Below are 21,676 nucleotides of genomic sequence, written 5' to 3' on the forward strand. Positions count from 1 at the left end.
AATGAGCATTCGACATACACATCTCACACCAGGCTCCGATATATTTTAGTCTATATATTTAGATGTACTTATGGATGAATTAGCTACGGACAGGTGACGTGTGTGTACCTTGGGCTCTGGTCGCTTCACAGAACGAGTGACGAAGGTGGCGCAGTTTCAGAGGACAGGTAACATATCAAAGTGGAGCCCCTCACCTGAGACTCCTGCGGGGCAGACATCTCCTCGGGGAGGGCTCTGCTCAGATCTTCGTACACACCAGGGGCTCTTATGTGCGCGTCCTAATCAGCAGGGATATAGACATCCGAGGGAGCGTGGCCACATCCGTAGGGGTCAGGCACCCAAGGCACTTGAGACTAGTGCTGCAGGGGTGAGAAGCTGAATAGCCCTGAGACCTCACCTAAAGCAGACTTACACCCAAGGCGCTATAGACCTCTACTGCAGGGGTCAGACGCCGAATAACCCAAGACCTTAACCTTGAGGGGCAGACACCCAGGAGTTGAGACCACAGCTGTAGGGACCAGATGCTGAGGGACCAAGAGACATCTGGCGGTGGTTAGATGAAGAACGAGCGAGAGCCTAGGGGGTCAGACACGCAGGGTGCGTGGGCCGTCAGCTGTAGTACTAAAGTACCCAAGGGGATAGGAGACAGACACCTAAAGAGTCTTAACACTTCAGCGATAGAGGGGTCAGAGTCCCAGGGAGCCCAGACCTCCGCTTGAGCTGCCCGCTATAGTGCTAAGACACCCAAGGGGTATATAGACAGAATCTGAGCCTTCAGCTGTAGGGATTCAGACATCCAGGGAGCCCATACCTCAGCCCTAGGTGTCTGACACACCGGCCTCCTGAGCCGCCCACTATAGTGCTAAGACACTCAAGGGGTATACAGACAGACTCCAAAAGAGCCTGACGCTTCAGTGGTAGAGGGTCAGACACCCTAGGAGCACGGACTTCAGTCCTAGATGTCAGACAGCTCCAGAGCTCGAGCCGTCAGCTGTAATGCAAAGACACCCACAGGGTATAGACGGTCAGGCTCCCTGTAGCTCGAAGGAGTCCCAGCTGTCAGCCACCGATCCCAGCGCTACTCTCCGGCTCCCTCGGGAGGATCTGTATTTATATGCTCGGCGCTGGTCCTCTACACAAACACCCTCGAGGGACATGGAGCCGCGTCGGGCTGCGGCCTCTGTATCCTGCACACAGGTATGCAGAGGATCACAGGTGGATGGGGGGGGGAGGAAGAAGAGTAGGGGGAAGACGAGACCAGAACATTTCACGTGCATAATTTAACAGGGCCGGAACTCTGCTCGCGTGCAAGCCGAGAATGAAGCACTGAATACGTATGATCTAAACTGGCGTGGAGCAGTGCACAAATGCATGAGTTTAATCAGACTAGAACACTGCACGTGTACGAGCCTGTGAGAGTAGGTATGAAATTACCGGGACTGGAACATTTCACATGTATGATCTATTCAGATTGAAACACTACAAATGAATAAACTATGCAGATTAAAACGCTGCACATATATGAGCTAGTTAATTTTGTTCTGATAGCTGGACGTTGTAGGAGCAGGCACATCTTGAGTCATTGGTTTCAGCACTGAAAATGTGCAGTGTTAAAAGTTAGACAATGTATGGATCATCTATATAGTTATTGAGAAATTACCCAAATCTTTCTCTTAGAAGATGAGAAATAGTTAGCTATATAAATTGTCTTCCAGGTTTTGCAGTTGTATTTGCAGACGCGGGATAACTTAATAGCTGGGAATCGTACAAGCTTTACTCTGAGGGCTGCCTGGTGTGGGGAGGGACTAATGATGCAAGCGCAGGCCAAAGGCACATAACTGGGCAACGTCACGAAGCAAGATGGATGTTCTGGGTCATCAATTTCAGTTCTAGATCTAAAGATTTCTTCAACTGACATCACTACTTACCCTCAGGCTCCCAAGAACTACACTGCAATAATCCAAAATTGTTTGCCTCCCTTGCTGCATCAGAACTCCGACAGTGATAGGGTAGGGTATAGGTTAATTTTCAGTATTTTTAAGACTTTCAGATCCAAGGACTTCTTTATCAAGAAGGGCAGATTGTTTCTGCATTGTGGCCCTACTGTTTGCATATCCCTTTGTCTCACTGCCAACAATAAATTCTTTTCAGAAGACCGAACACATCCAAGGCTGGCCTACTAAGCTATCAATGGGTAGGGTGGATTTACCATATCTTCTGCAGGGTGCAGTACCACATATGGTACTGTACCATGCAACATGACTTGGTAAAAAAACATTGGCATTTATAATGCCAATAACTACAACTTTGTAGACCTGCAGGGATATCTAGGAGCAGCTTCTGGTACTGCACCGAGACATGCAGTGCTGGTGCCTTGCTTACTAGGGACCTCTAGGAGCAGCTTGCGGTACTGCACGCACTGAGACATGCAGTGCTGGGGCCTTGCTCACTAGCAACCTCTAGGAGCAGCTTGCAGTGCTGGTGCCTTGCACACTAGCGACCTCTAGGACAGCTTGCGGTACTGCACTGAGACATACAATTCTGTTTCCTGGCTCACTACCCAAGGATTTGCAATGCACTGGGTCTTGCATTACTGAAAGTATGAGCTATTGATGTTGCATTATTATTTGCAACACCAATACCTGCAAACTTTAATAACGTGACACCTATTGCATTGCAAATGCTTTTTTTTTAAAGGCTTGGTCTAGGTTAAGGTCAGCAATAAGGTGGTCGTTCATCCCAAGAGGGTTGCTATTTGTGTTTTTTCATTGTCACCAATATATTGTCTTAGGGTAAAAACTTAGTTAGCAGAAAAGATTTTGCTTCTTTTTTGAAGGAGGCGGTTGAGGAGATTAGGCGTAGGTCCGGAGGTAGAGAGTTCCATATCTTAGGTGCAATAACCGAGAATGCTCTGGTACCTGTTTTCTTTTTGTGGGTTTGTTGGGGTTTCAGAAGCAATGTGTGCGCACTTAGCCAGGATCTGCTGCCACCTGATTTTTCTAGCTTTTGAGCCAAGTACCTGCGGGTATTAAAGTGTAACGCTTTATGCATCATGCAAGCAATTTTCAATTGGATTCTTGCTTCGTACTGTCGCCAGTTTAAGGATTTTAGAGCTGGTGATGTGTGTATTTCTTTTAGTTCCTAGGATAAGTCTTGCTGCTTTGTTGAGAAAGGTTCTTAGAGGGGCCAGTTTGTATTGTGGTAAACCACATAGTGTGGTACTACCATAATCCACTTTGGGCAAAGCAAGAGCTTGAACCACTTGTTTTAGGTCTTCGTGTGGAAGGTAGGTTTACCCAGAATGCTCAGTTGGAAATTTGCTCCTTTGGTGGCTGCCCTAATGTGATCCTGCATATTCAGATGTTTATCTAGTATAATGCCCAAGGATCTAGCGGAGTCTATTATGTGTACTATATATTAAAAGGAAAGTTGTAAGATATTAGAACAATTCCGCACTCTGTTCATCTCTGCACGTCAAATGATCACCATACGAGTTCAGTAATGTACAGGTGCTGCCACCACTCAACCCCATCTCTAGACTCTCTCAGGTCCATCTATATCTCCTATCCTGCAGAACATTTAGAGCACTACATATTTAACCAGCTTGCACAACAAGTAGAAGCATGCTTCCTACTCGATCCGATGCAGTTATGTTTCAGACTGTTTATTGCAGAGGACAGAATCAGTTTTTGTTTCAGTATGGAATTACCTGTAGCTGTTTATACCACTATTAAGACGGCAGCAGACCTACAGTCGTTGGGTTCAAGGAAAGGATAACCAAGTAACTTAGAAAGAAATTAAGCTGGGAACCTGGCAAGGGATCTTCCTTGGGAATACTAAGAGCATTGCTGACCAGTTTTACAGGAGTCGGGGCCATGATCATCTTCTGACAGACCAGGATTAATTAATTATCCAGGACCATCCTTGACCTTGTCATGAAACGCACAGGACTTTAGTAATGCTATCAAGAAACGTTTGATTTGCCACACTGTCCACTTGTTACCATCCAGCACATCGTGTACAGGCTGCCACTGCCTGCGCTAATTAATCATCCACATTACTATCCTCTTCCGACAATCCAGCCACTGAGTTTTCAAGCTACTCACTCACTTACCTATAAACGGTTTGTTTAACACCGTCTCTTGCACTGGTCCTTGCTGCCCACTATACCTCAATTTAGCTTGTAGGTACAGAATTGAAGTGACCAGTGTTTTGTAACTTTATCAAATATCGCCATGCCCCAGGGATGCGGTGCTTCGGAAATCTACTTGTCCTGTTGAAATAATCCTCTTGACTATTTTGGTGGCATGTAGTGAGGTGATAAATTATGGCAGCGCAGTTATTATACCTGAGCTCTGGTAGCCTGTCTGATTATAATTACATTATATTGGGGATTGGATTCTCACAAGGCTCTGATTTCCACAAATGTACGTAGAATATATGTATGTTGAGGTAGGTCGGAAGTGGTATTGCCGGTATGACCTGTTGAGCCTGTTAACAGCCACTAACATTCATGGTGAAGGGTATTCACCAACTACTTTAAAATCTATTCTCACACGAAAAAAGTTTGGAAGTTTACTTCTGACAAGGGCAGATCTACAACGTTTGTCAGGAAGGTGACTAAAGAGTGTAGAAAAAGTGAATTTGTAATTGCTCAGCTGACTTTCGCAGGAGCAAATAAAACATTTGTGTTCGCCTTTGGGGTTCTTGGCTCTGAAATCCCATGTTTATTGTTACCCAACTCAATGGTACACGTTTTATTGACCATGGAATAATGTACGGCTAAGTGGACCCACCAGGATCCGAGCCTGTAACCAAGTAAATTTGCTCATGTGAAAACAGATTTCACAGAAGTCTGCTAGGAGTACAGTTTGCGTCCATATTCAGTCAACTTAAGCAAATTCCTGAAATTCATAAATGGGCACCGATGCAAGAACACACATCTTCAGGTGCACTTTTGTGTCTTTTTTTAGGAATTGGGCCTCTAAAGTGTTAATTTGCAAATTGTCCACAATGGTTTTTACATTGATTATTTCGATTTGTTTGAATATGTTAATGCATCAAGCACATTTTACGAAAAGATACCTTAGAGAATTGGTATAAAAAATTGTACAAAACGCTTTTGTTTCAAGTTGCAATTTTTTTATGTGTTTTATTTTTAAAGAAAAAAGACAACACTCATGCGTTCATGCTTCTGCAGTTAATCAGGATGCATTCTGGAAAAATTATCTCTAGCCCCAAAAAAATACATTTTGCAAAGATGTGTAAATGTTTATGTACTGGAACAACTGTAAGTAATGTCTACGTGTCGAACAAAGTAAACATGAAAACTTGTTGCCCATGGCCCCATACAATAGTTCCTGGGCGTCGAGCGATAGGAAGTATACACCCCTGTGACTGACTAAACAGCGATTATCAGTCTCATGAAGTGTGCTTTTATTGTTGAATAATTTTATAATTTGTTATTTAAATTGTATTTATTCTGTGTTTTCTTTCATGACCTCATTTAGGTTGAATAAAGACTATTTGATTGACTAAACAGCTAGCCAGCATCGGGGTGCACAGAATGATGTCACAGAGAGAGTGCCCTACCTGCCCAAAGGCTAGCTCACTACTCTCATTCCGGACCCTAATTCACAACATGCTGGGTCCCAACCCATATGGCCTAACATCAGCCCAAGTTATGACTCGCACAAACAACATGCATTTTTGCAATCACTGGTTTATGTAAGTTCTCGAGATCCAATGCACTAAGCAGGCTTGGATGAACCAGCAGAAGAATGTATATGGCCTAGCATTCACGAAGATGTCAGGCCTTCTACTCGGTTTGCCTTTGCTATGGATAAAACTGGTCTTTCGAGTCTGTTTGGTAGAGGGTACCACAAGCAGTTTTCATTATGTGAGCCATCTTTCACAATATGTACTTTTGCTGTAAGTGGGTTATGATAATCCATTTAGGGGTGTGGTAAAACCTTGATATGTGGTTGTGCACGGAGAACCAACTAATTAGATGGCATGCTGTTTAACTGGTATTTAAACTATGTGGAAACGTTAACTTCTTACTGCTGGTAGAAGATAGTTATGTTGGAGAGGTACTGAAATGGGGAATGCAGCCCTATTCTCGTTTTGTTTTTTTGTGTGTAGAGCACACTTCAAATTGTTCTATCTTGAATAAAGTCTTTCTTCTAATACTCCTCTGGATAGTACTCACATTATCTACTACTGAAGGATGAGTGGTTATGTTGGACATGCCATGATGTAAACAGGCGACCTGCAGGTTGTAGGCATTGCTCCGAATAATGCCCCACTTCCGAAATATCTCACCCTCCCCTTTAACACGGAATGGGCTCGCCCTTTCCTGGCACCAATCGTTGTATTGGGGTACTCAGGGAGAGGCCAAAAAGGTGACAGCGGTGCATGCGAGTACGAAATCTGTGTGTTGAGTTACTAATCTTTAAAAATCCAAGTGTTTGTATGGTGCAGAAGAACCAAATGTACCAGCAGGGAAAGCGAATTGAATATGCATGCTGCACTTTCTGTTATCGTTGAAGGGTTACTCATTAAGCTCCCGGTGGTGGTGTAATTGTGTCACAAAATCCAGTTGTTTTGCCAGCCGCATAATCTGATGGTACGTGTTTAAAGCACTTGCGCTCCACTTGTCCACACCTTACCTGTGACCTACCCTGTAGTTGCAAAAGGTGGCATGTTTTCAAAGGCTCTTAAACCAATAAAAGCTGACCTTGTTGTATAAAACCTTCATGTTCAGTTGTTCTTGCAGTCACTCAAGCTGTACCCTATTCGTAATGAGAGTCTGCAACCGTGGTAAATATTTTGTTTTTGTTTTGTGAAATATACTCGAGCAATTGTTAATGAATTTCAAATGTGAATTGTGCTTACTAATTCTGTAGTATTTTTTCATTTGCTTTTGCTGTTCCAAATTAACGTGCCTGGCCCCAGTTTTTCTAAATCAAAGTGTATGTTACTAACCTTTTCATTATGTTGGTGGGGCAAAGGGATGCCAGCAAGTTCACACAGTGATGTTTAAAGGCTTTTGGTTATGCAAAGACTTTTCTGCTGCTCGTACTACCACGGCCCTTTCCACTTTGCTGACCAAGCATTGAGCTGTTGATACATGAATGTCTCACTGGGTTTTTGCACCACCATAGTGTAGAGGTCTCAAGATTAAACAGGTCCATGCGTAAATGGCTGATTCTGTCCATATTGTTGTCCTTACATTCTAGAACTTGTTTCCCTAGTTTAATAATGGGATAAACAGGACTGTAAAAAAACGGAATGCATAGAAAACGTCCTGGACTGTATGTATTGCTCACTGGTGGACTTGGAAAACGTCAGCGATGTAGTTAAGTCTGGGCCTTTGGTGTTAAGGTTCCAGCCCTGGTATAACATATGTTTAATCGCATGCAGTGGAGAATCCAAAAGCTAAAAAAAAGGTAATTTATTAATTTTTTTATTTTACTCGTTTAGTCTGGTCCTTCATTTGAAAAGTCTGTGTAACAAACCCTTTAATCTCGTAGGACGGCTTAATTTTAACCTCTGCAGAATGTTTGACTAATGGAATGAACTAGTGGCACAAGGTTATTTGGAAGTACCCAGGGATATGTGCAAGTATAGACAAAGACAGTCATGTTGTTAATAAGGCACATGAGTGAGGTCTCTTAAAACTAAGACTTGCCCTTTCACATTGTGAAGGAAGTAAAGCACAACTTCTAATTGGCTTGTAATGTGGCCCTGTTTAGGGAAATATTTGTGTTTAATGTAGAGCGATTAAATGTTAGTGTTGAATTTTCCATTAGTTGGTGTCTACTGACCTAAACTGCACGTGTATTATGTATTTATGTAGCACAAACCTAGCTAAGAAGCAACGGAGCACTGTACAAGTGCTTTGGGTTGTGGGGGATGAGCTACAAGGTCGTGCACATCAAGTATACTTGACACAAATACTTCTCGCGTGTATTATTACATTTAACATTTTTAGGGACAGGGAGATAGAGATTTGCCCACAAGCACACAATGTTGAGTCAAGGCCAAGACGGAATTGGTTCCATGGGCTGCAGATCTAGCAGTTAGGCCACACTTCTTCCCTACATCTCAGTGGGGGTTCGGCTATCTACAATAATTACTGAATCACTAGTGCAGGGTCGTGCACCGTAACATTGTATGCATTTTCAAACTGTTTCGACTTCGCCGTGCATGGCTGTTTTGTGATGGTTATGAATTTCTCAGAATGGTCTCTGGTAGAAGTAAAACATTGACCAAGATGAGCTGTTGCAGACGGCTTCGTCCCTGTGGAGCCAGTCCAGGATTAGGATGTTTTGTGATAGGAAGTTAATGTATGACTGTACTGCACTTTTAGCCACATATAGTTTCTCTTGCTATCTCTGTCCAAGGCCGGAGGTTTGTTCGTTTGGCTGTTCATAACATGCCTCTGTGCTCTTGTATGGTTGAAGTGCTTGTCTGTGGCGAGGCAGTAGTGACTTTGCACAACAGAATTGTGCCTTGCATTTTATTGTAACCTGTGTATATTGGCGCTTGCATGTAATCGTTCCAGTTGGTTTATAAAACGAGCCTAGTAGTCCTTCAAGAAAGTGTTATCCCCCTTGTCCATTTTCGAGCTACAATCTCTTCCGCCCTTAAATAAAAAGGGCAAGATTCTACAAACCTCCTTTTCTATTTTAAAAATGTGTTTTTTTGTGTTTAACTGGCACCTAACAGTGCCACATAATAACAATGACATGTGTTGTCCTCTCCTCTGGCTCGAGGCGAGTAGTTTGTGATGAATTTAATAACACGTATATTAAAAAGTGTAAGATAAGGTCTGCGTGATCACCATGCCCTCTATATATCAGACCTACCAATTGTGGGGGGAAAGAAACGGGAGGTTTAGAAAAGGAATTAGGAGGCAAATGAATTTGCCATCGACGTGGATGTTTTTCTATGAGGGAGCTAACTGTAGAAACCAAAATCGTTCGTTTCCCGCCTTAGTTGTGAGTGTTGTCATGTATGTGTACATTAAGCACCTATGCAGACTGGCCTCGGCGCAGTGTATTCGTAGTTCTGTTACGAGTGCCGGAGCAGCGAAAGTGACTTGTGCAGCGCCCCGGTGCTTAGCAAAGGCTCGATGGTATGTTGGGACGGGCACCTACAGAATGCAATTTCTTTGGCACCTGGAGGATACCTGCCAGCCTTTGACAAGAGTGAGGCACTTTTGAAACAAAATGAAGCTGTAGAAATTAATTTTCCCATTCGCTTGTACTGGTAGTTTTCCGCGTGAGAAAGTTAAACTCGTATGCTTTTACTGACTATTCATGTTAAATAGTAACGTAGTCTCCCGCTTAAATCGGTACGTTTATCATGCATGCTGTTGCGCCCCACGCATAGTCTAGTCTCTAGTAGCTATTTTAATGCGCCTTGTATTCGTATGACTGAAGTCTGTCTTCTGTTTACTTTCTTCGGTGAAGCCGTTTTCTATGTCCATTGTGCGGACGTGCAAGTCTTCTGCCAAAGCAATGTCGGCCAATGACGTCAGACGGTTCGCGCAGTGACGCTGGTCCGTGCGCGCTGCCGCTTGCTCCAGCTGATAGGGGCTCTGCACGGGCGGAGGCCCTGTCTCGGCAGCGGTGGAGCGAGAGCGGCAGCCGGGATCGCAGCGCAGGTGAGGGGTGAACGGGGCCGTCAGCCACCACGGAGGGACCTTTGTAGGTTTAATATTTATGGGACGAGTGGACTTCATCTGAAATGGAGGTGTTCTTGTGTACTATAAGCACCGATTAGGGGACCTCGACAAAGGGATAGGGTTGAGGTTATACTTGATTGTACTGCTTTCTTGGTATGCGAAATATTGGTCAGCTGTCTGTCTCTAATCATACCGGCATGTGACGAGCGGCTGCTCGTTCGACTTGTATGTGGGCACAAGTATTGGACAGCAAGGCCTTCCGTGTACATCGGGTGTGAAGATGTTAGCCGCGGGGCGTTCAAGGAACCCGCACACTGACGAACACCCTTTGTAAAAAAATATATATTATATATACAAACACACACACACCTCAAGTAAGGATTCTATACGGGTATCCAGAGTACGCAGAATCGCAGACTTACCCCTCTCCTCTGGCCCTCCCTTTCCACTCAACCTCGCCGGTTACCCCGTTGTCTAGCATTTGCGTTAATATAACCTGCGGCCGAGTTGGGGGGGGAGGGGGGGATGCAAGGAAGCTCATGTGCAGTCCGACACCTCCTAGCTAGTGTGGCAGGCACTGGCTGCTCAATTCAGTTGTCCGTTTTGTTTTGGTTGTTTTCTTGATTTATCTGTGCTCTGATTCTTTCTATTTTGATTACATACTGCGTTGATTAAATTTGAAATATTACACGGGGCTGCTCTCTCCTAAAATATTGTATATTTTATGATTGGGAAAACTGCAGTTTGGGTAGTATATGTGCGGTCACTGTCAATCTCGTGAATGTTGCTCGGACCTGGCAGGCGTTTATTAAGGAAGCTTTCATTTATAACAGCGGCTGTCACTTTTGTGTCGGTAGTTTAAGTTAAGATGGCACGCTGTGTAGAACGATGGGCTGGGGTATGTGCACATAAAATTACAATGAGAAAAAATCTCATAAACCATCAAGTGCATTTCCTTCTTGACCACTACGTGGAGCAGGTGATTTTGATCGTGCTGCCGTCCAGTAATTAGCTCATTATTTTGTATTCATACTTAAATGAAAAAGTTGACATTCATTAGAATGACCTTTATTTTCCTTTCCCCCTTTTGTTCCAAATGCATGTAATTTTGTGCTCTTGTTATGTCCCACCTCCAATGTAAAAAGTAAATTCTCAATTCTGGAAGCCACTTGTGCACAAAGAAGCTGTACATGCATTTGCATTACTAAATACCTAAAAGTATTTACTGTATTATTGGAGTGAAAGCTTTTTTGCAAATAGTCTGTTTCTGTATTGTGCAATATCGTACACCGAGGGAGACTACTGAGGCACTTATCACTGTTTTACCAACGTTGCTTGGGTTTTGGAGAGTTAAAGCTTAGATGCAGTTCACAAAGCGGAGAATGTAGGATTGGTTGGTGCCATTAGCAACATAGCTATGATTGTTGGGGTGTAATGTTTAGATATTTACATCGTTCTGTGTGCCTTAAGTGTCAACGTTTATTATTTGTCTTGAAACGTAACTATAAAGGATAGTCCCTTCCCCACCAAGAAATCCTCGTTCACCAGTCTTTACATTGAGACCATCATGCTTTCACCTCAGGTCACTTGTGATAAAAAATGATCCCTTTCACCATATCTTCTCCTGCAAACTGCATTTCCCACCCGATCTGCCTCCCACTTCTTCCTGTATTTCTGCTGTGTATTAAAGTGTGGTTACATTTGGTACTACTGCTTCGCCTGTAGCAGATATCTTTCTAGTTTTCTCTTTACCAGCTTTATTTACAATGTACTGGTAACGATCATCGTCCTTTAGAAATGTGCTATAAGGCAAATCAAACTGGAGCAGTCTTTAGGACTAGGAGGAAAGGAGGGTAGCTTGTGACCAAACACCATACCGGTAACACTTTTCCATTGTTTCCTTCAAGGTTATAGACTGGCTCCGTTTCTTGCTTATCATGAAAAACATTTTTATTTTTCGACATTGTTTATTGGTGTTTTTTGGAAAACATGAAAGGAGTTCATACAAATATGCTACACTTCACTATGTTTCGTAGGAACATATTGATCAGTAGGCTTGGGTTTATTTTATTAACGTAAATGTCATGTTTTTTCAATTTTAGAATCACAGAGGAAAATGGACGCCGCACAGGACCCAAGCTTAGGACCCTGCAACAGGGATCCCCTCTTAAAGTGCCTCCAAGCTAGGAAAGACGTGGAGGAGGCAATTTGTGGAATCTTAAAGGCAGAACAGCAGACTAAAGACAATGGAAGAGAGGTAATAATAAACATAAATTCTTATCGTGTTTGTGAAGTTTTCAAAATGCTTCTAAAAATCAGTATAGAGCTCTTTCTTCACATGGCATGATTTGTAAGAAAGGTCTCGGAGTATAGGCTGGAGGAGATATCTACAAAGGTTGAGCAAGGTCAGAAGGTCCTGTCATGCATTCAAGGCAATACGTTGATTGAACTGTAGTGAAAAATCTGTAGTAACTGCACTCTCAGCATTACGAACATTTGCAACGTGGTAGGCGTTCATGGTGTGTCACAAACATCCTTTTAATCCTAGATGAAAACAACCGCGCATTCAACTCTTGTTCCCAGCATGATTTTAGGAAGCATATTGGCTCGTGACATGCTTTTAATCAACAGTTTTATTCACATCAGTAAAGTTTGGTGGGTGTAAGCCTTTTGGTATTTCTATTTTAGACTGCTTAAAATGCAGCTAAATAACATAATCGTATAATTGAAGGAAAATTACAAGAAGGCAAAATACATTTGCAGCACGCTCATGTGGAATTGATTTGACCTATGAAAGTCGTTATCACTACTTAACTTTTTTTCACAGTGCCAACCAGCTACTTTCAAGAGAGCCATAATAATGAGTCTCTGGTTGTCCGACGTCACCCATGTGACAGTCTGTCATTGCATACGACCAACTCTTTTCAAATAAACCAAATAAGAGCAGACATCCCATTTACAGCACAAAACAAACTACCGCTAAATTAACTAGCCCATCGATCAGAACCAGTACAAGTGGAATACTTTCAAGCATAGACGACACAAACATCCTCTCATTTCTCAAAGCCATCGTAGTGTGGGTGATACCTCCCTCCTTGCCTATTGATCCTTTTGGACCCCTGTCGGAACCTGCTGCACATCCTGGGAGCTCACTTGACATTCTGGGACCTGTTACTTTAGAAGTTAATCTCCTTTCTTTCTCTTATCAGCTTGTGGAACAATCTCCGATCCCATTAGTTTCACCGTTTCTTTATCTTTATGTGCTAATTTACACCATCATTTTAACCAAAGCATCAGGATGTCGGCTTTCAAAGTGCGTATTTATAATTGTGTTGGGATTAAAACACAATTTTAATACATTTGTATTTTTGTCTAAAGTTAGTATTACTCTAATTGAGAAATAATTTAAATTAAGGATTAGGTTACGGGTTACTTGTACATCTATAAAATTTCTGATGAGATTCATATTGAACCTTCTGAATATAATTAATGGGGAAAAAATGCAGTTTAGGGTTGACTGTTAGTGAAATTTAATGTAAGTAAATTAAAAGTAAAAATTTAAGGAAATGGTTAGTGTTACTGTAAAGATTTGGGTTGGTAACTAGGGAGCGAGTCAGGTAGAATGAATTAATGGCGATAAAGGTTATGGATAAGTAGAAGTACAGATATGAAAAGGTAAAGCTAGTAGAAGTGAAGACATCAGCCAGTGGGTAGGATAACATCTTGTTCATTGCATCTATACTGGGTCCTCTCAGGGCACCCTACATGCTCCAGCCCCAGTCTTGAAGATTGCTTTATCTTAAAGAAATAAAATAAAAATAACGAAAAAGTTCATCTAGCAGTAGCAAGAGTGCTAGCTTCACCATTACCCACCAAAAAAACGTTAATAACGTTTGGTGGCAGGTCAACATATTTAAGCACAAGATTGCCAGTCAGGCTGCAAAAACGTAGCAGTGTTTCTCCTTCTGTGCTCTGAAAAGCAAGAATAACATTTCCCCTATCAGGTTTGCAGCATTTACTTCTGTAGCTCACAAGCCCCAAAAATCCGTATCTTCAATGAGTACCCAATTGCCCCTCTAAGGGCAACTTAACTATTCTAGCACAAATATATACTGTGGGTTTTGTCTCTGTGCACCAAGGCCATGTTCTATTCTCCACTGATTCCCAGCTAAGTCCTATTAGATAAGTCCTAGTACATGCTTACTGACTTGCTGTTATCATATCTGTTTACTGGTGGAATTCATTATATTTTCTGAAGGTAGTGCTACATGGCCCTTTTTTCTCAACATATGCCGTTCATAGGTGGAGTAGAAAACTATCTCCAAAGATGAAGACACAAGGGCCTTTGAGTTTTCCGTCATATTCTCTGTGACCTCAGTAACGTGGGCTTTGGACATTCTTAAGAGCGTACATAAAAACGGATCCCAGAAAACGTATTATCTGTTACAAAAAGTTTCAATGAACTTTCTTTGCCTGATAATGAAAGGAGGATACTCTTCTGTTAAAGCCCCCGCCTGCTAGTCTGGGTGTGTCATAGTGGGAAAGACAACACTAGATTAACTTTTATTTAAAACCTGTTGCTGCTCCTACTTCCCACAAAGGGGAAACAGTGAAATTCATTGTTTTTCTGTGCAGTCAGTCGTTCTGTTGAACAAAATATATTTTATTAATTCTTTGATGTTGAAGCATTTTGAGTAGCTTCATGTATACAATTATCCTTCAGTAGGAAGACTGCTGGCCTCATTTCCCACGTCTGAAACTGTGGTAAACTCCAAAAGCTTTGGAATTCTTTTCCTTTTTACCAGCATAGTTAGATATGTTTTTACTCCCGATATACAAAGATCTTAATTTTATGTTTTAGTTATTTTTTTTGCCCGTGTAAATGGTAAGTTTAGACTAGTGGTTACCTCCATCCGGTGGTGATTCATTGTTTGTGGTGCTTCAAGCAACTCCGAGTCATTTTCATTTCGTCTTAGCACTTCAAGCAATAACATGTAGTGACAGATCTGTTTATGAAACACTTAATCGTGTGCCTTTTCGGACCTGCAGCATTTGGTTACAGCTGGGGCTCACTGTTGCTGTGAGATCATTTTTAGGATAAGACCACTAATCTTTAGTATGGTTTTGCTGACTTCACCATAATTCAGAAAATCTTTTAATTGAAAATATTTGTCTGTTTTCTTGGCAGTGGGAGTGACTAGAGTAAATCTCTTAAACTACATGTCTATCCTAGAAATCCTAGCACACGTAACATGAAGATGAGGCTGTATAAATGCAGGCTTTGTTAACTTCTTGGCATATGAAGCTACAGCCTTGCAACTGCAGACATCCATTGCAAAAAGCCATTCAATTTGATCGTATACTTGGGTGCGTTACATAGAGTAAGCCACTATGCTGAAGCCAGTTATACTATGACTTCACTTACAATTTTGTTAGTCACATTAAATGTGAACAGCATTTTAGAAGTAAGGCTGGGTAGTATCTGTGCGTTGTCCAAGATTGCTATTTTTTCATTTTCGTAATGTTAAAGTTTGTTCTGTCTGACAGGTAAAAGCCCAAATCCACAGTTGTATAAGCCGACACCTGGAATGTCTGCGCAGTCGGGAAGTGTGGTTGCTTGAGCAAGTAGACCTTATTCAACAGCTGAAAGAAGAAGCATTACAACAACAAGTACAGCAACTTTATTGGGTAAGAATTGAAGCTTAATATCTGTGTGGTTACGTGTCTGGACCTCATGCTCGTTTATTTGTATTTAATTGGAAACGGACTTTTAGATAAGTTGTTTTTAGAAAGAAACCAAATAAATTGCTGTTCAAAACTTTCTAGATTCATTTGAAGCAATATTAGTATTTATATTTTGAATGATTGTAATTATTTTTGCAGTTGTTGGGACAGTTCAACTGTCTCATCCACCAGCTGGAAACCCCGCACAGCAACGACCTAACCAATCAGATCTCTTGCTGCTTAGAGAGGTAAAATATTGCCATAGTGTTTATGTATGTATTTCTGATTATGAACTTGTTTTTAAAATTCTACCTGAACATTTCCTTTGACAAATTCCCCCACGCTTTTGTGTGTGTTCTTTACACTCTTAAGGTTCTTGCAAAGTATGATTGAAAATAATACTTGACCATTTTACATTCTGCTCGTGGTATACATTTGACAGGGGAGTAAACTAATAGTATCTTGGGAAAACTTAATAGAGCTCAAAGTAATTTACAGAAAACTGTACATAGAGATTTTAAACAAAGCATGTCATGTTGCAACCTGTCTTGATCCCGGTACTGTTTGGTTTTAATTAGTCATCGGTTTTGCGCAAGCTGCCTTAATGGGGTCCTTTTTTATTGCATTTTCTATTCGAGCAGCATGCAAGTAGCACACTGCATATACAAAACAATCTTATCTTTTCAATGCATTGATCCTTTTAAAGCGGCTATTAAAATTTTACAGCTTACAATTAACCTTGGGCAAAGTGCCTAGGTTACTCTACACTAGGTCATGATTGATTCACAGGCAAGAGTAAATAAATCCTCTTCCCGATTTGTTTTGGTTTTTGCTTTGGAAACTTTACTTGTTTTCAATGTTCAATTGAATGAACTGGTTGTAGGAAGAACGTTAATTCTCATAAAATTAAGCTAGAATTGCCCAACTGGCAACAAAGAGAACCATTTCTGTAGTTTTATTTTCTTGATAAAATGTGGACTTGCAGGCCCAAACGTTTAAAGTGTTACAGAAGGAAGGCCTGGATAAGAGCTATCCACCTAGTTGGCAACACTGTGACGGTTGGCATATACCCTATCCCCTATTTAAATCTTTGTTTTTCTTAAATTGCTGTAAAACCACAAATGCTGTCCAAAATATGTGTGAATGTCCCCATTGGATCAATATCAAGTTAATAGAACATGAATGAACACAATCGAGGTTACTCTATACTTTTGGGGATCATTTCTATAGTTCTTAATTGAGGAAATATGTTTGAAAGTATATTATTTTTTTACTCTTAGTTTTAGTCTCTTGTAGTTTTTTCTTTTGACAGTATTGCAATACCTATTTCAAAGACGGGAAATTGCTTGTGGTAGTCTAAGGACTTAAGCTAGTCTCTGAATGATGTGATTTGAGCTTCCAAAGCTGTTTTCCCATTTGCATTTTGACACCGTCTGTAATATACCTTCCATACCTTACTTGAAGCAGGCCATGGAAACGATAGCCCAACAAAGAGCATTGTGATGTCACCAGTCATTGGTAAATGTGGTCAAGGCAATAATGGTTCAGCTGGATCGCGAAACGGGTTTAATTTGTGACTTGATGAACAAAAAGCTCTGCTGCATCTAGGGTATGTTGGCTTCACATGATGAAGAACTTGACCCGAGGTTATATTTGACTTCATACATGTTCGATTTGGTCTGGACCAAATCATTGCGGGATACCCTGGTATCTGTAAAAGGAAAAACTTGAAGCTTAGAACAACTAATCCACTAGATAGATAGTACTTAAATTTACAGAACCGTCCTTGGTGCCTTTCATGATTGTATATATGTCCGTTTTTCTTGTCAGTTATCTTAGTATTTTATTCGTGCTTGTCACTTATATTTTAAAAGTTGAGGTTATTGTTGTAAAATAGTTTGTTTTGAATTCACAAAACAGACAATAAGAAAATATAGCCTCCAATTTTTGTAAACATTTTTTATTATTCTAATGCGTTTTAAACCATGCATGTTTTTCGATTTCTGCAGGCTTGGTAACCTGACCCTTAAACCTGAAGAGTCTTCATCTTTAAACTTTGAGGCAGATGTCCCATCCTTGCGCCATGCTATCACTTCTTTTGGCTCAGTGAAGTCCGCAGTGAGTATCACAATTGTTCTGTAAGGGGCACTGGGCAGGGCTGATTTCTTTTTTAAAATGAAATAATCACTATTTGAAATATAAGGGTCCCCTTCTTTATGCTGTGTATGTTTTATTGGTGTTTTTCATGATCTTGTGTTTGCTATTGTGCACTGTATGGACAAACCAAAACAATTGCAATAGTACAAGGTTTGGATTTGTTTCAATATAGACCCAAGAACAAGAAGGCACACCAACTCGCAGTAACTTTGTGATCCAGAATCCTTGGCTGATGCAGACCTGTTTTATGCCAGCGGTTGAACAGGTATATTACTTTTGTTCTCATAAGTCATGCCATTGTAGTGAGAAGCAGGACAACATTTTGGGTAGTAACCATGACCTGGAATATCCTCTATCCAAAGAGTAAAATAAGAAATGTTCCATAGTTGGCCATGCATTTATGTTAATCCCAGGTATGACGAAGAGTGGATCCACTCGGAGGATGCCTTAAAACCGTTTGAGCAGACTAAGGGGTGTAGAGTTTTTATTTAATATAACACTTTGTGGTCATGGTAGGTGAATTTATCTTGCCATTCTACATATGCCTAGTGCAAATGCGTGAAACAAGTAGTTAGACTGACTGTCCGAAGCCAAAATTTCAGGTTCCCGGCGAATACCTGGGAATAAGAATGAATGTTCCACGATTGTCGTTCGTGTTAAGGAGTTTTTTTATTTGTCGTTGAGACTTGCAGCCTCAAACAATTTTTACCTGTCCCTTTTGTCTTTTAAATATGTGCACATTTGCATAGTATCTTGCAAGATGACTTTCTGTACGTGTTGTGCTTGCTGATGTCTCCTCGTTAAGGCACCTCCCAAAATATCAAAATGCACTTCACTTATTCATTTGAGCTCACTCAGTAACTTGGTTCCAGATCAATGAAAAGTTAAAGGGTTTTATTAAAGAATTTAAAAATGAGCGATGCAAAATCAATGCTGTTGCGGCTTTCGAGTGTAGAGCATGTAAAATTAAAAATTCTTTTTAAGTCCGATGGACAGCAACATCGGAAAGGAATTGAACAGCATTGGTAGTAGAGAAGGAATTTCTTCTGCCTCACCCCAAATATAGAGTGTTTTTATGCTCAATTCTTGCATACAATGTAAGAATTTCTGCACGAATCTTCATGGTATAAGTGAATGTATTTAAATGAGAGGGTGAGGGATATCGGATACCCACTCCAGAAACTCTCACTGTCCGAGAGAAGGATGCACCTCGTAAGCACTAACCCACTCCATGAGTAATTATTTAACACCCTCTATGCTAATATCATCTGAAGATATTGAACAGAAAAAGATGAATTTACTGTATCGCACTGTGTGAAGTAATAGATGGCATTAAAGAAGCAGAAGGCATGTTAATATGTTTCCAGTTGGCAAGTTCAGTGTAAGCACAACAATTACAACAAAGGAAGTAACCTAATATTTGCAGCCCGGCTGTGTACTGCAGAGCTTGTGGGGAGCAGATGGGCATAGGGCGGGGAAACTAAGTGAGCAACAGAAGTGTATCCATCTTGTCTAGAATTTTGTTTGTCACAGAAATGTGACATGACTAAAACACATTGGAAAATACACTTCTACACATTATAGAAAACTTGTTTCCAAAGCAATTGTATTTAAATCCGTTTGCAGGTGTGAAATCCTGTTTGAAATGCATACTGTACATTAACAATGTACACAAATATAAATCCATACATTTCTACACTCATTTGACTATCACCATCACTTGCCATACGATTCTCTATAAGAGTTAATTACATTGAATTACCTGGAAAGAGCATGTAGTTGTTTAGGCACTGATTTAGGAATGTAATTTTCAGCGTTTGTTAAGCAATTTCCATCATTTATTCTAATACTGAATTCCATTTTCAGAAATTACCTGAAACACGGGACACTCAGCTCGCTGATTGGCTACTGAAAAGCAAACCTTACACTCCTCCTGCGTTGCAAATTCCTGTTTCCAGTACAGAGGACTGGCTCTTAAAACACAACACGGATTCAAGCCAGGTAAAACCAGCATGCATTTCAATATACTATAAATGGCTGAGTATACACGAGTTGTGGAAAGAACGTAACAAACAGAATATTGTGCAAGAGAATGAGGTGCATGTTGTCAGTTGGGAAATCAATGTTTGATACTTCCATTTTCGGGTGTTCTTCCTGCGTGTAAATCTAGATGTAAAAATAAACACCATGGCAGAACATGGCTCATTCTTAAAGACCAAGTATTATACATTTTAAAACTTGAAAAGGAATGGGCTCACTTATACCCTCTCTTTAGTTCTCCGAAGAAAGTAGGTTAATCGGAGGCATTTTCTGCTGCCCATTTGTTTTTGGGTTATCTGTTACTATGTAGCTTACCTAATTTTATTGTAGATATAATTCAGTCGTGTACTTTCCCAAGACTTATTTTGTAGGAAGATGGGGTGCTATTTGAAACATTGGACGTAACTTTTTTCCGGAGTTTAATTTGTTACCTCTCTGGTGTGACACACACAGTGTAATCTGTTAGTTTATATCGTAGACCTAAACCAAACACTCTTATGTTTGCCTAGGAATCAAGCTCTTCAAAAACGCACATGATGAGCATGGATCAGATCTTGGGGCATCACAAGGATCTGGAAAATTGGCTTCTTCAGCATCAGCCAAAGGAAGAAGATCCAGAAAGAGTGTGTTTCCGAATGCGAAATTTTTCCATTGCCAGCTCCACTTTCTCGATTGAGAAGATTGATGATTTGGAGTTGCTTGAACAGGAAGATATGGATGTATCTGATTGGCTGATTACTCCTTCCGAAGTAGATAGCAGAAGTTCCCTGACAGAGGAAAAGTGGAGATGTGTGCTGAAGCCCTTTAAAGAGGCGTATAACCTAAATGACTGGCTCCCAAAAGCTGAATCCTGCAATAATTGCTGTGGTGCTCTAAGCGCAACAGTCGAGATTGAAAATCTTGGTAGCCTGAGGTGTCTGACAGAGAATCTGGGTCTAAAGCGGTCCCCTTCGGCATCTAGCAATGATGCCTGGCTATTGCATCAGCCAGCCTTCAAAGTAGAAGAGTTATGCAGGGCAAATGAGCCATGTACTAGCTTTTCCGAGTGTGTCTGTGAAGAAAGCTGTGAAAAAGAGGCACTTCGAAAATGGCTTCTTAAGAAAGAAGGGAAGGATAAAAATGGAGTGCTGCTGAACAGCACCCCCAAACAGAGCATGGAAGTGGATAAGCCCAAGCCAGCAGTTAACATCTGGCTTCATCCCTGCAGTCAATTTGCCGAAGAGCAGAGAGTTACCAAAGTCCCTCGAGAGGCTTCGTTGAGCCATCTTCGTGCAATCCTTGACACTCCTCTGACTGATTGGGTCACCAAGTCAAAAAGTACAGCAGGAAGCACAGAGGAGAAAACCACTAAAGAGTTGCCAGAAAGTTGTAGCAAGCGGCCACGGCTTGACTTTCTGTCTCCGTTCCACCTCCCCCTCCATGTGGACACTTGGGCGGTGTCTTCTAAGAATACCGATAGCGCACAAAGTTCAGAGCAGACTCCGCTAGAAGATAAGTGGCTTCTACGTAAAAGAGCACATGTGAGTATATCCTGATAGCCATTTGGGCAGTGTACAGAGTAGATAACTTTGCTGCATGGATGTTCTGAGTTAACCTAGTTTTGTAATTTAGCTATCCTTTGCATCGGACATTTTTACATTCTTGTTCTGTACAGTTCAGCTTTAAAAACCCGTCACTAACCGTTCCAGCAAAGAATTGTATCTTGATTTAAATTTGTTTCCCTCATTGGATGTGGCTTACCTTTGTACATGTTGCAGTAGTAAAGACCAAATGTACAAAATTTTCTGAATTTGATTAATACTTCATCTCTACAAAAGTACTCTAGTCTCCGAGCAAGACTCCATTTTCTCAAAATGACGAGTTTCAAATCAGAAAACTAGATTATCCTGTGGTAGTCTGGGAATTGAAACTAAAATCCCAAGTAACATTCAGTTTGCATGAATCAAACTGTTGCAGTATTGAACAAGGCTGTTATGCTTTTTTATTTTTTTTATTTTTTTTTATTATTAAATCTTCCACTCTTATCCAAAGAACCTCTTGGGTTCGTTAGGGTTAATCTCG

General features: G+C 41.1%; 1 protein-coding gene across 7 annotated transcripts in view; it reads left to right on the forward strand.

Moving 5' to 3' along the window:
* Positions 1–21,676, forward strand: part of NCOA4 (nuclear receptor coactivator 4) — a 78,468-nt gene that overhangs the window by 43,370 nt on the left and 13,422 nt on the right. For 2 of the 7 annotated variants that reach the window (XM_085608329.1, XM_085608346.1), the window contains exons 2-8: positions 11,797–11,951; positions 15,242–15,382; positions 15,578–15,666; positions 17,428–17,536; positions 17,748–17,840; positions 19,442–19,576; positions 20,125–21,135. In XM_085608329.1, coding sequence (XP_085464455.1) covers positions 11,811–11,951; positions 15,242–15,382; positions 15,578–15,666; positions 17,428–17,536; positions 17,748–17,840; positions 19,442–19,576; positions 20,125–21,135 — 1,719 coding nt within the window. In that variant the 5' untranslated portion in view covers positions 11,797–11,810. Of the gene's footprint in view, positions 1–6,781; positions 6,823–9,502; positions 9,717–11,796; positions 11,952–15,241; positions 15,383–15,577; positions 15,667–17,427; positions 17,537–17,747; positions 17,841–19,441; positions 19,577–20,124; positions 21,136–21,676 lie in introns of those variants that run through there. The other 5 variants (XM_085608322.1, XM_085608314.1, XM_085608308.1 and 2 more) reach the window with 5 other exon arrangements.

This window comes from Triturus cristatus, chromosome 1_2 (genome assembly GCF_964204655.1).
Source record: "Triturus cristatus chromosome 1_2, aTriCri1.1, whole genome shotgun sequence".
Lineage (NCBI taxonomy): Eukaryota > Metazoa > Chordata > Amphibia > Caudata > Salamandridae > Triturus > Triturus cristatus.